Source organism: Neolamprologus brichardi, chromosome 15 (assembly GCF_056152115.1).
Source record: "Neolamprologus brichardi isolate AB-2024 chromosome 15, ASM5615211v1, whole genome shotgun sequence".
Classification (NCBI taxonomy): Eukaryota; Metazoa; Chordata; class Actinopteri; order Cichliformes; family Cichlidae; genus Neolamprologus; species Neolamprologus brichardi.
Window position 1 is genome coordinate 34454632 of NC_142118.1, and position 16074 is coordinate 34470705.

Sequence of the window (16074 nt, forward strand, 5' to 3'; positions counted from 1 at the left end):
CGGGTGAGGGATAAAGAGGCTTCAGCGTGTTACTGCATATGGGGTCATTTGAAGACAAATGGTTCTTCAGAGATAGAGGGACTTATATGTTGCATTACTCATGAGTGAAGATTTACCCCGAAAAGGATGATTCACAATAAATTCATTTTAGGAATTGAAAGTGGTTATTTAAATAAAAAAAGACCATTTTGAGCTTTCATTGTCCTCTTATACCTTTATTGTAAAAACATTAAACGTAGCCAGTACTACGCCGAGTTATGTCAAAGCCACCGCAGTACTGACTTTTGGAATATGCCTTCATCTCTAGGCTGAATATATGTTAGTACAGTCATGTAGTGTCTCTAAACAGTGCAAAGGGTATAAATGCACAGTATTCTGCAAAAGCCTTGATCCACCCATCATTTCTTTATATTTTGCGAGGAAAAGGGGAAATGTGTATAGAGATTTCTTGAAATATGCAAAAATAAATGGAAAAAAGTATATAAGGCAAAAACAGGGTTTGAAAGTGGATATTTGGTTTCACTATCTTTACTTTTCAACGCAGCCTGAACTCTCATAAGCAAGCTTGTCATTTCTTATGCTTTTACTGCACTGGCATTGTGTTTCTTATGCTAAACAATGAAGCTGTTGCCAATCACATCTTTCCAGATTATGTGACTGTACTTTTCTGTGTTTAGAATTCCATGAATGGTGGAACAGTCTCTACCACCACCAGTTGAAATTCAGCCTCAAACCATGACAGAGCCTCCACCATGTTTTATACCTCCCTGTTTATCTATTGAACTATTTGAACCCACAATTTTAAATTTGGATTCATCAGCCAGCTTTATCTTGTGTAATACTTCTTAATAGTGGTTTTGTCACAGTCAATTTTCTAGTAAGACCATGTCTGATGAGGCTTCAGCAAACAGGAGAGCAGGAGATAAAGGGCCAGATGTATCTCTTAGAGCCTATGTGAGGGCTTTGCTGGATTTTTTTTCTCTATTTCTTAAATAATTTATAGCTTAACGTATCATCCAATCTATTATTTTTTTCAGGGGAGAAAAAACCCACACCAATGATATAGAAGTCTCAAAAACCCCACAAAACCCGTATATGATATATTAGGCATTAAGGGGTTAAGGACATAATGTTCATGCTTTCATCAGCTGTAGATAGTGTTTTAGGCCTGCCACTTGTGACCCCCACCAGTCTAGTTTCCTCAAGGACACACTGCATACTGTGCTAAGATATGCTAAGTGTTTGGCTAATAGCTCTCTTAGAATTTTCCGTAGTATTTCTTGGTATTTTCCATTTCATTTAGAGAAATTGGAACATTTTTGTTCCTGCTGCCAGTAAGTATTTAAGTTATATTTATTTACTAGTATTTTTCTTCCTGTTATGTGTAGACACATCACTGGTTCATTATTCAGGTGCTTCAGATGCTTTTTTTTAATACTTTATTGATTCATACGTCAGTGTTCAGTGGAAATGAGTGTTGGCTCAAACCTTTAGACAGTACTGTATGACGGTCTGGCAAAAACACATAATTTTTCCCTGGTGTTGCAATATTTAACTTTAAAAGTCATTGGTCTTGCTATAGTCTGCTATCGTTGAAGAATTTGCAGGTGGCTAGATTTAGAACGACCGATTAATCTGCCATACATGGTTGTAAACTGTGGGAGAAAGCTGGAGCACATGGAGAAAAACCACACAAGCACAGGGAGAACCACCTACTTTGACAGCTTCTTGTATAAATTCCACCAAACCTAATCACACACTATCCCCTCTTTAATTCCACACCACTGCTGACCTCTTTAGCCCTTTTCCTCTACTTGGGTGTGGATCTCAAACAGCGTTGTTTTCTTGTTTGACCCCAGGGAGCACAGTTTTATACACACACACATACACGCAGCCACTTTGAACAGTGTCGCCTGTCTGTTTGATACCTCGTACCTCTTGACCCACCCTGACCTTCTTGTACACTCACAGCCAGATTGCTTTGTGAAATAAAGCTGTCAGTTGTAGGACCCAAATAAAAAACAACCCCCCCCTTAGTGCTCCGTGCCCCTGACATCACTGAAATATATAATATAAATTGGAAGTGGATTCGTTTTTTTGATCTTAATTCAAGTTTTGACAAGACATAGGAAGCTACATGTAGAAGTTACAATTTAAAAGAAAAAAAATGAATGGGACTAGAATTTGGTGTTGGTGTTTCCTTTCTTGTCTTTATCTGGTAGCACAAAAATATGTGTTGATCAAAATACTTTTAATAAAAAAGGCCATTTATTTATGTTGCTGGTTAAAGTGACAATGACATGTTGCAGTGCATGCATTTGCCTTTTTCTATTTGCAGTAAGACAGAAGAGCAGGGTATAAAAGACATTCCAGTCTGATATAGTACAGTACAAGACTTAGAAAACCCTGGAACCCTGTCGTTGGCCTCCTTGACCCCAAAACTCCGTTTGAGAGCCGTGCAAATAAGTGGGTTTTGTGTGATTGCAGTTTATTTTGGTCTGGATGGAAGATGCATGTGCATGGTGTAAAACAAAGAGCTCTTTCACTTACTTTTCTACATCAGCTGCTCTAGCTTGCTGGCCACACTGAGGGGAAGAATAACACAGTACGTAACAATAGCCTATATGATTTTTCGAAATCGTGATTAGGGGTAATCAAGGGAAAAAAGGCATAATTGAACATGAAATATCTACCACTCGTCCATCTGAGTTTAGTACACATTTCCTAATATATGTTTATGTATTTATTTTCCAGTTTTTCTTGAAAGTACTGTTAAAGTACTTTTCTTTAATATTTTAAATGCATAACAGTGCCAAGTGGAATAGGTACACAAGGCAGCAACATAAGAATGATGATAATTGCAATTTAAAAAAGTATATATAACTAATTTGTATCACTAATGGGCAATTAATAAGCTGCTGATGATACTGCTTTCTTATATCTTATAGAACTGTGCCAGTTCCCGACCATCCAGTTCAGTTACCAACTCTCGTCCTGTCAGTTTCCCACTTGGAACGACTCCAAGCCAGGAAGAGGAAGGCTATGCTTGCAGCACCACGCTAGGCCCGGCAATGCAGGAAGAGAACAGCCAAGGTGAGCTCTGACTCAAGTGTCATGCAACTGTAAGTGGAGTTCACAATCCTTGAAAAGTAAAAAATGAGAGAAGTTGTAATGTCCAAAAATGATTTGCAGTGATAAGTGGTAAATATTGAAGACCAATCATGGTGCATGTATAGTTGGCAGTCATGAAGGAAACTTTCTATTGTTTCTTCTGATTAACTAAAAAAATCATTTAAAAAAGACTTTTGTCTCAATTTAAACTGTAAAAGCATTTCCAGCATAATGATTCCACCTAGAGAAATGTAAAGCAGTTACTGTGTTGTATTGCTTTAAATAGTAATCTTTGTCTTTTTTTTGGATCACTTTAAAATGTAATACAGTTGCCCTTTTGTTTGGCTGTTGTAAAAAAAGCAAAGCCTTCTCTGATTCAGTTTTCCACACAATCTTTTCTAGTTTTTCTCAAAAGATGTGCAATAGCATGCAGTCTTTGGAGCTAAACATAATAGCAGGTAACAATATTGCTTGCTAATTTTATTAATCTGCTGGCCTTACTTCTCAAAAAGCACAACCAACCCACCATCACTTAAAAAGAACAAGGAAGGTCAGCTATTCTGTGATTTCTTTAAAAAAATATTATTATTTTTGTTATTTGAATGAAATTTTCATTTCTATAGAATGAAATATTTTCTTGGTCGTGTGTCTTTGTACTTCATCTTTTTAAGACGGCAGCACCTGTAGCCTTGGTTGTCGAAATTTTCTGCTCAGCAATAGAAGTTTTCAAGTGAAGGACTTTAATTTTCACTGAACACTTCAGTACAAGAATAGAAGAAGCTTTTTGAAAGATTTTTTCTAAGGAAGCAGTGAGAGTGACTTGTTTAGAGGGGGAAGGGTGGCAAAATAGGCAGCCAAAAGATGTGAAGATGGGGTGTTATTGAATACGAGACTCTAAAGGTTTATCTTCTGTGCACAGATTATAAATTAAAACCAAACTAAATCCTTGGGGTGCAACAGCCATCCAATCAGTTTCGTCTTCATTATGGTATGGAATCTATGCATGCAGTTCAAATTAAAAGGCTTTTCCATGTTTTTTAAGGGGCAATGGGAACAACGCTGCACTCTTAACCCATTATTACCAACACCCCTGATCAGTGTCCAGTTGAATTGATTCCATATTGCATTGGGTCTGAAAGCCACATGAATTCATTGATGAGTAATTGATGAAAAATTTCAGATTTTACATTTGCAAAGAAACAAAAGACACTTTAAGTTTTAAGAGTCTCGCATATCATCATATTGTCTACTACAAGAAAAATAATGCCATCTCTATACTAGTGCGACACCCTGGAAGTGTACCTCATGCCTTTGATTCATATCACATTATTTTGAGGAAGAATACAATGACCTCAGTGCATATATTGAAACTTGGACATCACTATACTTGGACCTGGATTATAGGTCTGAAGGTTTGGTGTTGCAACTTGTGCGATCCCATGCCAGATGATCTGTAGTTTTGATTGCAGCAGTGTAAGTATATTCCCCCACTAGCATATCTGCAAGGCATTACCGCAAAGCGTTCTCAATCTGAGAGTAGCGGCTGGCCCTATTGAGTGAAATCAGACATCTAAAGTATTCTGTTAAACTCTAACACTAACCAGACACCCTGGATTCAATCTAGCTGCCTGACCCATGCTGCACTCAGCAGGGTTGAAACTCCTTTTATTGTTGAAAAGATCGGCGATACCAGTTTCAAAGAAGGGTAAGAAAGCGGTAGAGGTCAATCTCAGGTTTCACTCTGTCATTTTTATTCTTTTTGCTCACTTTCTTTTACTGTTTACTAAAAAGTAGACAGTATTGAAGCCAACAGTTTAAGACTTGTGAATGTACTTATATGGGAATATATTTGTGAATATAATGTAATTATGTATTTGACATGGCATGGACTCTACAAGTTAGAAGCAAAACTGATAACCTTACAATCTTTAGAAGACCTTCTACAATCTCTACAAGACAGCCTTCTTTTAAAAGTGCTTTCTTCTATTTGGAGGCTTAGGACAACAAAATCACCAAAACTCCACAGGTCATCGATTTCTACTTATGCCCAAATAAAAAAGTTTAAATTTGTAATAATTTAATTCTAAAAAGTAAACTTTCATATATTCTATATTTATTAGATATAAAATAAAGCATTTCAGACACTTCAGACAGATTATAGGTTTTTTATATTCAAAAATCAACTATCATTTTTTATTATGCTTTCTGAAACAGGTCTCTCTTGTAAATTTGTGTCAGCCCCACAAAATCCAGAGCCTTAAGGGACTCAGGTCAAATCTCAAATCTCATCCACCCCAGTGACTCAGCCACCAGAGTTTTTTTTAACTATCTCATTGACCTCAGCCACAGTAATGGGTGAGCCACCCCCCCCTCATCTCTAGACTTTTAGACTTTACCTCATTTGCTGGAGCCATACGATTCTTAAGATCCTACAGGCACCTTCCAGACTAGGTCCTCTGCAAGATGCTCCCAGTGCACCTGCACTATACACCAGGCCTGTACAGCATCATTCCCCGCCACCTGATCCAACTCACCACCAGGTGGTGATCAGTGGAAAGTCTTCGCTTCAGCTGAATGTCCAAGACATAAAACTGTAGAACTGATGATACAATTACAAAATTATTTATTGATCTGTAGTCCAGATTATCCTGTTGCCAGGACTGAGCATTGTATTATAGGCAAACTTTCATGGGACAAAAGCCTAATAACAGAAGGGCTTTCCACTGTTATTTCTCATGTAGTACGTGAACATGACAGTGGAGTCCGCGGATGGGGCACCTTCCAGTGACCCACCCAGGGACTCATGAAAAGGCCAGTACCTTTGAGTTGTCAGTCAAGGCCCCTTCCCCAACCAAAATGTATCAGCTGGGGTTATTTTGTGTATTGGAAATGTCTGAATTAGGCAGATTTTTCCATTTAGAATAGAGCAGAGGTCGGCAACCTTTCTGATGATGAGTGCCATCTAAAATCTCGTCAGAAGTCAATGTGCCATATAATTGCATTAGCAATAAATTTTAATAACGCTCTATATTAACAGTTACACACTATATAGAACAACTTTATAGAATTATATTTGTTCGCAGATGCTGGCAGCTATCAGCGAATAGTTATTAGCTATATTTGAAACACACTTTTTATCCATAACAAGAACTCCATAACAGCAAATGAACTGTACAACAGAAAATACAAATGCTATTTATGGTCTTCTCACAACAATAATAAGAAAAATAAACTGGGCCAATATGGCATGTTTGTTAATACAGAGATACACATGTTAATGTGTATCTCTGGTCTCCCACTCAGAGACACAGGTCTCCGAGTGTCCAGCATTCAGACGGATACCTGAAGACGCCCTTCGTCTGAGAGAAAATCTGCTCACACAGATATGTAGAGCCAAATACTGTCAATAAGGCCTCTGCATTGTTCTGAAGACAGTTAAACTTTACAGGTAGTGATGTCCAGCAGGTGAAAATGGAAGCTCCACAAACACGCACAGCTGTGGATTCCAGCTGCAAACTTTGACCCCCACAGACTCGAGCTTTTCAGTTCAATCAGCTGCATTTCAATGTCCTCTGTGTCCAGTCAGTTAATGCGAGACAAAACCAGCTGCTCATTAAAATTTTCTGGTTTGATCAGAAAATAAAAACATTGGTCCAAACACCTGAAAGTCCTGAAAACGCACTGTGAATTCTGCCTCAAGTCTACAGATGTATCCGTGTATTTCCGCGGTGCTGATGCTGCGCTGAGCGGACAGCTCATGATGCATTTGAAGTGTCAGAATGTGGAAATTTCAACATTGCTTGAAAAAACTGCCAGCTAGCAACATCCCTCCCACCGGTAGGCTAAGTTATTTTTAGCCAATTACAAGTTGAATCTGGTAGTTGGGGATGTTAGCTAAGATACTGTCATTAAGAAGCTGCACAACTAATGTGTGTATGCAAGCTAATTTGCGATGTGTACCGCTGGCCCGGCCATTTATTTTTTAATGCACCCTCTCAGATTAATTCACTGCATGTCGGGCTCGTGCCATCAGTTAACCCTTAGTGTGCCAGCTGTGGCACGTGTGCCCATGGTTGCCGACCCCTGGAATAGAGTATACTCTTTATATAACCTGTATCCTAATAGATTCTCATATTATTAGGATAGTGGTAGAATATAAGTCTGTACAGATATATTTAGAATGAGTAAACAATGCGTTGTTGATTTACTTGAAGAGGCTCCTTATGATTTTCTTTAATCCAGTGACATCTAAATGTTTGCTTTAGTAGAAAAAAGTGAATTAAAGGAAACTGGTTTTATTGGCAAAAAATGCAAAATTGTGTCAAATTTGATTGCTGACCTAAAAATAGGAAAGAATCTTTCACCTTTATTTACTCATTGTTAATTGTTAGCCTCATGATTTATGATCTGTATTAGAAAATGTCCATCAGCGAATTAGTCCTTTTGTCGCTAACCATGTGTCGTTAGAGGACGTAGGACAATCGAGCATCATATTACAATCTAGGTCTTGAGTAGATAAATATTATGTGGGTAAGAGTTTATGACACTTACAATAATGATATTCATATTTGAAAAGTACATATGCTGTGAGTTATTGCTCCTTGTTGCTGTTCTGTGCACCTCTCAAACTGTGATTTATAGCATTTCCTTTGCAGCTGATCTACATGATCCTCAGCAGTATTACTGCGTCTCTTATTCATATGGGGCACAGTATATACAGTCTATATGCCACAGTTACATGACTGAACCTGCCATGCACCAAGACAAATTAAACTGAGCAGGAAAAACATAATGTTTTTGATGTAACACAACTGTAGAAATAATGGAGTGTCAGATATTATTACTTAGCCCATTTGGTGCTCTTCCAATTTGCTGCTGTGCTATGAAGTCCACTGCAAATGCAATCACCTGCATGTGATTTATTGGGACTTGGGTTGTTGGCCAAGAACTCATACACCACTACATTGCTATTATTTTCTTGCTGTAACTTCTATTATTACTGTTCTAACACAGAATGTGTGATGCTGTGAAAACGCTAATATAGTAGTTGATCCATTTCTCAGAGTGACAAGAAGGCATTTCTAATGCTTGGTTGAATCAGTAATAAATTCATAAAATAAAAAAAATCTGGCTTTTTTATAAAGTGACAACTTTTTAATGATTATGTATTCCATTAAGGTACAAATAACAAACAGATAATTTTCTTTTTTCTAACAATAACCATTGGATCTGCTGAGTGATACTGGTATCTTACATATATACGGTCAAGTAGTAATTGTTTCTGAGTGGGTGTAAATTTCTGCATGATTGGGACACATATTCAAAGCAGACAGCGAGTTATGTTAAGGAGTGATATTCAGTGAGAAATCGGAAAGTAAAGCAAGTATTTTCCACGAGCGCAAAAGAAGGACATGCACGTGATGAAGGAACAAAAGGGGAGTAGGGAGTGAAGTATGGAGACTGGAACCAAAAGAGATGTGCAGATGTTGGCGTAAGTTTTTGATCAGAAGGCCCCACGTAATAGCTGTGTGGAAGGTTGCGAAGTAATGGTAGGTCACTAGGTCACGTCATCTCTTTACTTTGTTAAAGAATCGTATTCAGCAAAGACAGACAATTGGTCATCTTTTATTTGGTGGTTCGTGTTACGAAACTCAGAGGTTATTTAGCTTTTCTGTTGGGTCTCCTTTGCTTCAGTGGACTGTATTATAGAGCTTTCTATGGCTTTGTCACTCTTTTTTGTGTCCAGTTAATATGTAATTATTTCTCAATGTATTTTTATTGCAGTTCTAGTTGTGCACTTATAGATTTTACTAAAGGTCTGATGTAATTTTAATTTAAAACCTACAGGCTCAGTTATAAACAAAGAGAAACTGATGGGTCACCTGCCCCCAAATTCTTTTGCTTTCCAGGTGACTATAATGAAGAAAAGGTGTTATGAAGTGTTGTGCAGTCTTATAAATTTATAATAGTAAACCATATTTCTGGTGTCGTTTCCAGCTTGAGTAACCTTACTTGTAGGAACCATATGCCTGCACATTGCTGACATCTGACACCCATTTCTCTTCCTCTTTTTAGAACATGTGTTTCTCAGTATATCTTGCAATTAGGGGCCTTGTTAATAGAAAGTGGTGTGGCGGTATATTGCATGCATCTTCTGCAGATTACACACAGATCACACAGACATTACCAGAGGGTTGTCTCCCCCTTACATCCCTCCACCCGGACACCATCACTTGTCATGCATGTTTAGCTCAGTTCATTGACATGCAACAGGATCCCCTGCTCCAGAAATGCACAAAAAAATTGAAATATTCCCTTGTGGAATGACAGCATGTTTCAATTTCACGTGGGTGATTGCTGTAGGATCGCTTTCTGGATTTGCATGACCACGTCTATAGGCCAATGACTGCCAATGTCATGATAATTTCACAAATAAAAGGCTAATTCACGTGTTGTTAAACAACAATGTTAACATTAGTAGCTGTATCATTACATTATGAACAGCAGTTTAAATATATGGAAGCTTATTTAACATTTACAAATGTTAAATCTGACACAGCTCAACTAAACAACATCTAAGCTGCTAGTGACAAACACCTGTTTGACCCTTTCATTTCTGCACGTCTTTTGTTTTAGTTAGATGTGCATATGTAAATCTGTCAAAATGAATTACGATTTCCTTGATTGCAGATTGTGTAAAATGAATTGAAATGCGATTACAGCTTTTCATAATGTCAAGTTATGATATCCTTGCACCTTGCATACAGGCCGTTTGTAATTACTGTTTATTTTTCCACTTATAAGACAAACTTAAATAGCTCAAGTGTGTGTCTGGTGTTAGCTCTGTTTTGACTTAGTTTTTCTTTGGGGACACCAAATCTACTTCAGGAAGAAGAAGAATCCATTGATATCAAATTGATAATTGCCACAACCAAATCACAGATCCTGGAGGAGAGGTGTGCATGCATGTGTCTCTGTGACAGAGAGGTATTTGGCCTCTGAACGGCAGCTTGTGTTCAACGTCTCGCTGATGCAAAGTGATGTGTGCTAATTCTACATCTGCTTTAACCAAACAGGGCTCAAAAGTTCAGCCAAGTCCCCCCCAAAAAAATCACTTCCTCACAAGTTACCTTCCTTTCCTCTCTCTGTGTGCATGAATTCAATTGTATTTCCCTTGTATCAGTTTTGAAGAGATTTTGAAGTGATAGACGAATAACTGGATAAGTCTTTGGGGTTTGGTGTGTGCTTGTGCGTGCACGTGTGTTTGTGCAAACTGAGACTTGGCTCGTTGGTTTGGATGTTTAGAGCATGTGTGGCCCTGAAATGTGTCCTGTCATGTGGGCTAAAGCTTTGAGGAGTTGATTGTAGCCTCGCAGTGTAAATACCCAAACAAACAGCCAGCGGTCAGTTTGCCACGTATTTACATTCCTCTTCCTCTCTCCAACTCGGTTTCTCTCACTCATGCTCTTGCATCTGATTTGTTAACTGGCATTCATCTTTCTTCTGCTCCGCCTCTGTGTGACCTGCTCCGCTTCCGTGCTGTCGCTTTTCTATGTAAAAAATCTCTTGGAAATTCTTAGGCCATTTGAAACACTTAAACAACTGCATTTCCTGAACTTGTATTACATCCTGACATTTTGTTATTTATCACACCCAATAAGAGAAACCCCGAGATGAAATATTGAACCCATTTGGTTGTTCTTAAGTGGCTTTAAGCGCAACTGTTTATGCATATTCGCCCAACCGCTACCGAGCGTTCCAAGCTTTACGAATTTGTTTTCCACAGCTGTTCTGCATAACAGCTCCACGCTATCATGCGCAGGCGAAAGTCTGGTGGAGAGAATCTATTCATAATTCAAAGAAACAACACGGCACAAGCTGTGGCGTTGTCAGATATAACAAATTGAGGAGGAAAAGAGTTGAATTTGTATCTGCTTATGGAGGTTGACTACATTATACATACTGCAGGAGCCGCTGAGTGTGGGGTAATAGGATATATGATGGATGGCCAAGCTGCACGGGCTCCCATTCCTCTGGGTTATTCATCTATTTATCTGCTTATTTATTTATTCCTTCACCCAGAGAGACCCTCACAAACCTAAGATTTGCTTAAGGTGCATAATAATTCAAGAAAGGAACACTGGTCAGTATGGAAATGGGTTTGAGTCCTCTGTTGGTCTTGTGTCAGCTGCACTGATGTTCACTGGGCCAGCAGTTTGTTGGGTTTTATTGCCTCTTTCGAGTACGCTAAACTACAAAGACGTTTCGCTGGAAACTTTTTCCAAACCACAAATTAAACTCATATCGCGCACACTGAAACACCCATGCGAACTTGTCCAGTCGAATTTCAACACAGCCAAGTCTTTGTGTCTTGAAGGATTGCTGCATGCAGATGCTTTAGTTGTTAGCGATGAGTCACGTGTGACTCTTTTGCTGTTGAATCCCCTGAAAGCATTTTCACATCTTTGGCTGCTCTGCAATCCCACGATGTGTAAATGTGTAATATTATATTTTAGTTTATGATGTCAAAGAGCATAATAGTTCAAGTAAACCTAAATGAGATCAATCAAACCAAGACACCTGAAAAAAATATTAGATTGATTTAATTCAGTAGCAATCAGCTGTCCAACATGAAACCAAATCTTCAGGGATTCCTGTGACATAGAGTCGGCACCCGCCACATTTAATCGTCAGCTAAATGCCCTTTATGTTTAACCCTGTCACTGCTCCACTATCAAGGGTGTCATTCAAGGTCCTGCATTTGGCCAGACGTAGGTCACCTCCCCTGGGTCAGGCTGTTTTGTAGGTTACCTCTACCCCCTCCCAGCAAAGAGGGTACACTGTGCTCCAGTAAGTGTGCATTTCATAAAGCAGAGCCACAATATGGAGTAGTTTCTTCTATGCAAAATCAACCTAAATTAGAAGCTGTATGTTTCCATTAGTTAGTGACCTATCCAGGGTATATTCTGCCTCTCATCCAAAGTCAGCTGGGTCCCTGAATTGCAAACATAGTTGAGAAAATCGATGGGTGAATGGATTTCCACACTTTCTCTTTTTACACGCACATTTTAATGTATGTTTACACACATTACACATCACACAAACCAATCTTTTCTGAAAGTATCTTAGCATAGTGCTAAAGCATTTACCACTACTTCCATCGTGCTCCTTCGCCACCTCCCTCAGAACATTTTTCCATCATCCCAATCTAAACCGCCGATGGCAACGACATAGCCGCTAGCTTACGACAAAGCAAAGTGGGGAAAAGGGAGAGAGGAAGGCAGTAAGGGGGTGGGGGTGGGGAGGTTAGGCCGTAGATCAGGGCAGGGAGGATGGCGGCGAGACCAGGAGGTGACAGGGGAATAACATCCCTTTCTCCTCAATCGACAGGGACCATAACTCCTGCCTCTCCAGGGACAGATTGAGAAAGGCAATAGCCCTAGGGGCTGTGAAGCACGGATGCTTAGGAGAATTGAAAGTTAAAAGAAAAACGCAGTTTGCCGAGCCACTGCCACTGATTGAGCCAACAGCAACACTCGTAGCTAGTGGAATTTTGTCTCATTTCTTCTAATTTTAGAGCTACAATAGAAAGGCCCAAGTAGCATACCATTTATACTGATTCTCAAACGACAAGTCCCCGGGGTTATTGCTGAGCATTGCACAATTTTTAGACCATGTTCTTCTTAACTAGCTGGTAGTATGAGCATGTCTTGCTTTTGCAGTGCCGTGAAATGTTTTTGGATCGGAAAGTAAAGAAGATGACATGAAAGTGTCTATATAGAGTTGCACTTTATCCTTTTATTTCTTTACTTCTAGTTTTGCAGTGATCTTGTGAACTTGGTCATTGTTGTGACACACAAAAATAACATTTAACAGACTAAACCTAACCCTGTAAAATCATTTTCAAGTTCCTGAAGTGTAACCACATCATAGATATGCTGACATACTTGCTGTACTAATTATATACTAATTATATTAGACATGGACTAAGTCAATGACATGCCAGTGCTAGTGTGCCCTAAACCTGCATTCTTTCTAATGACCTACAGGAGGCATACACACAGACTTTATTCAGTCCCACACAGGGGAAATTCACTGGTTACAGCAGCACAAGGGACAGGAAGAAAAAGTGAAGCAGAGATACATTAGACAAATTAAAATAGAAAAAATAAATAATACGCATAGTACAAGAAAAGTTTTTAAAACAACTGAATTTGAACTGTAGAGGATCAAGTTTTCAGGGCAGCTAAATAAAGGTGCTGACCTAGTGCATTACAGTTTCTTTGTTTGGTTCAACTTTTACACAAAAACAAATAAAAAGCGACATAAAGAAGACTGGAAATGTGTAAAAACTGTAGGGAAGTGTACTGTATGCCTGGCTGTGTTAAACATAGCGACTAGCCAGTTATGCTGTTTAACTCAATCAGCAAATAAATCACATCATCATATGATCTATTATAGATTATAGACTATAGATTATAGACCTATATACATGTATGTGTATGTACATATATATATATACGTATATATATATATATATGTGTATATATATATATATATATATACACGTATATATATATATATATACGTATATATACATATGTATATATATACATATACACGTATATATATATATATGTATACATATATATATATACGTATATATATGTATATGTATATGTATATGTATATATATGTGTTTTACATACATCTTATCTCCTTTTATAACTTTCTTCACCTTTAAAAAAAAATCTTTGTGTCTTAGTTTTGGTGTCTTTCTTTTCTGTGGTCCTTTATCCAACTTCTCTCCTCCACAATCATGCTGCCATCTTTGGGTTTGGAGCAGCTGGACAGCAGAGGGAGGCAAGGACGTAGCAGCTTTTATAGCTTGATCAATTTTACAGTGGCTTACCGAATAGCTTTTAATGCTGTCCTTTATTTTCAGTTGTAAGCTGCAGAGTGTCTGCTGCTCCAGAGCTGATGTAATGGCTCGCTAGAGAGAGGGAGAGGGAGAGAGAGACAATAAATTTTAATGCATTGTCTCTGGAAAATTACACATGTTTAATCATTGATTTTTATTGGCTCATCATGATAACATTATCCCAGTGGGTGAGAGTGGGCTCATAAAAGAAAAGTGACTGAATTAGTTATGACATTTTAAAGACTGCATTTGAGAAAATTAACCACAGGCATAACCCTTTTTTTTGGTCTAATACACTGTTTATGGATTGGTGTGGTAACAGTTATATCCATCAACAGTTTGCCATTCAAACCAATTTGTAACCATTTAAATCTTACACTGCTGTGAACTGGAACCTAGCTGCTCTGCTCTTTAATCTGCCCTTACGTCACCTCTTCTGTTTGGGAATTCATCATTGAATGGAAATGAAATCTGTAAAGAAGGACATGAAAATGATTTGGAGCAAAGGCCAACGGTGTCAGTGTTTTCCAGTAGTCAAGTCACCATCAGTTTGAGATTAAGTCTACAGCAAAGACCGACTGATAAAAGCCATTTGGCCTATTTTTATCCTTTACAGAGACTTCAAAATGTTCCCATTAATAACTGAAATTTAGTGCTATTAAGTTTGTGCAAAGTCTGTATAAATACAAAGACACCGTGCATTGCACCTGCTCTTTAGTTGTCCTATATTTTTTTTAGCACCCTTGTAGGGTGAACCCTTTTTTCTGCTCTTCTTTTCATCTTTTGCGTGTCCTGTGTTTGTGTGTATGGTTATTTATTTATTGATAAATTTGACTGTTAACCAGATGAAATTAGAACGAAAAAGCAAGTGCATGTTATTTATACCTGATGTAATGAAGCTCCTGACGTACCCGCACTATTATTATAATCTTTGCTTTGGGCTGCCTTTCGCGCTGTCACATTCTCTGTGATTTCACCTCAGTGACTACAGTATAGTGCAAGAAAGGTGAAATTTAAGTGTGTGCACCAAGATTTATCGACTGCATATAAAAAAGATATCAGGGTCATTAAGTCCAACTGTACTGCCATCAAGCTGATGAAAACTGGCAAACACATACTCTTCATAATGCCTGCAGTGTGTGCTTGTGTGTGTATAAGAGATGTGATAAGGTAGATTGACTTCTAATATAAATGGTAGAGGTGTCTACTGACACCCGTATAGCAGTGCCCTTTGTGTCCCTGTCTGGCAACCTTATTCTGTGCTTGTGTGTGTAGGGATACTAGTTCTCTTGTGTGTGCGGTCATTAAAGATTTGTATATCCTTGTGTGTCTTTGTTTCTTTCTTTATTTGTTACTTGGTACTTTTAGATACTATTGTTTGAGATGCACAAGAGAGTAACTTTGGATAAGTTAGAGGTGAATTGAGGGAGCAAATGTGTGAACATGTGTATCCACAAATTTCTTCATGCATGTTTGTTTGCTTCGCTGACACACACGCGCTCACACATACATACGTACGCACACACACCACATAAAACACACAGGTTAGCCCTCCTCTACACCGGCACCTGCTCCGCTGAAGGTGAAAGAAGTGCTCACTTGAGCTCATTGAAAAGTAGATGTGACAGTAAATTTTTCAGGCCCTTGTGAGATGGGAGATCTTGTTATAGCATTCAGGATGGGGGTCAGGGCAGTGGCTGCTTGATGATTGAGGAAAAGAGAAGTAAATTCATTCTGCTTCGGGCACTTTGTCAAGTGCCAGTAGCTTACCGTTGAGAGCCACTCACCCATCACCGTGTTACGGCCCCAGAGGTCACATCCACCGCCATAAATCTGCCTCGCCTCCTCGCCTGCTAAACCTATTGCCTTACCCTGGCTGAGCACGAGTAGGGAGAGAGGCTGCAGCTGCTGCTACTGCTGCTCATAGTCACTCAAATGAAAAAAAAAAAGGCAGAAGGGAGGATATAGATTCTTCTTTTGATGCTGCTGATGGTGTAAGAGCAGGACACTGGGTGTGCTGTGTAACAGCATGCGAGAGATGT

General features: G+C 38.7%; 1 protein-coding gene across 1 annotated transcript in view; it reads left to right on the forward strand.

Moving 5' to 3' along the window:
* LOC102796164 (adhesion G protein-coupled receptor D2) overlaps window positions 1-16074 on the forward strand; it is an 89266-nt gene that overhangs the window by 43752 nt on the left and 29440 nt on the right. Inside the window, exon 22 of the mRNA XM_087852359.1 lies at window positions 2949-3093. Within this exon, the coding sequence (XP_087708485.1) occupies window positions 2949-3093 (145 nt within the window). The remainder of the gene's footprint in view (window positions 1-2948; window positions 3094-16074) is intronic.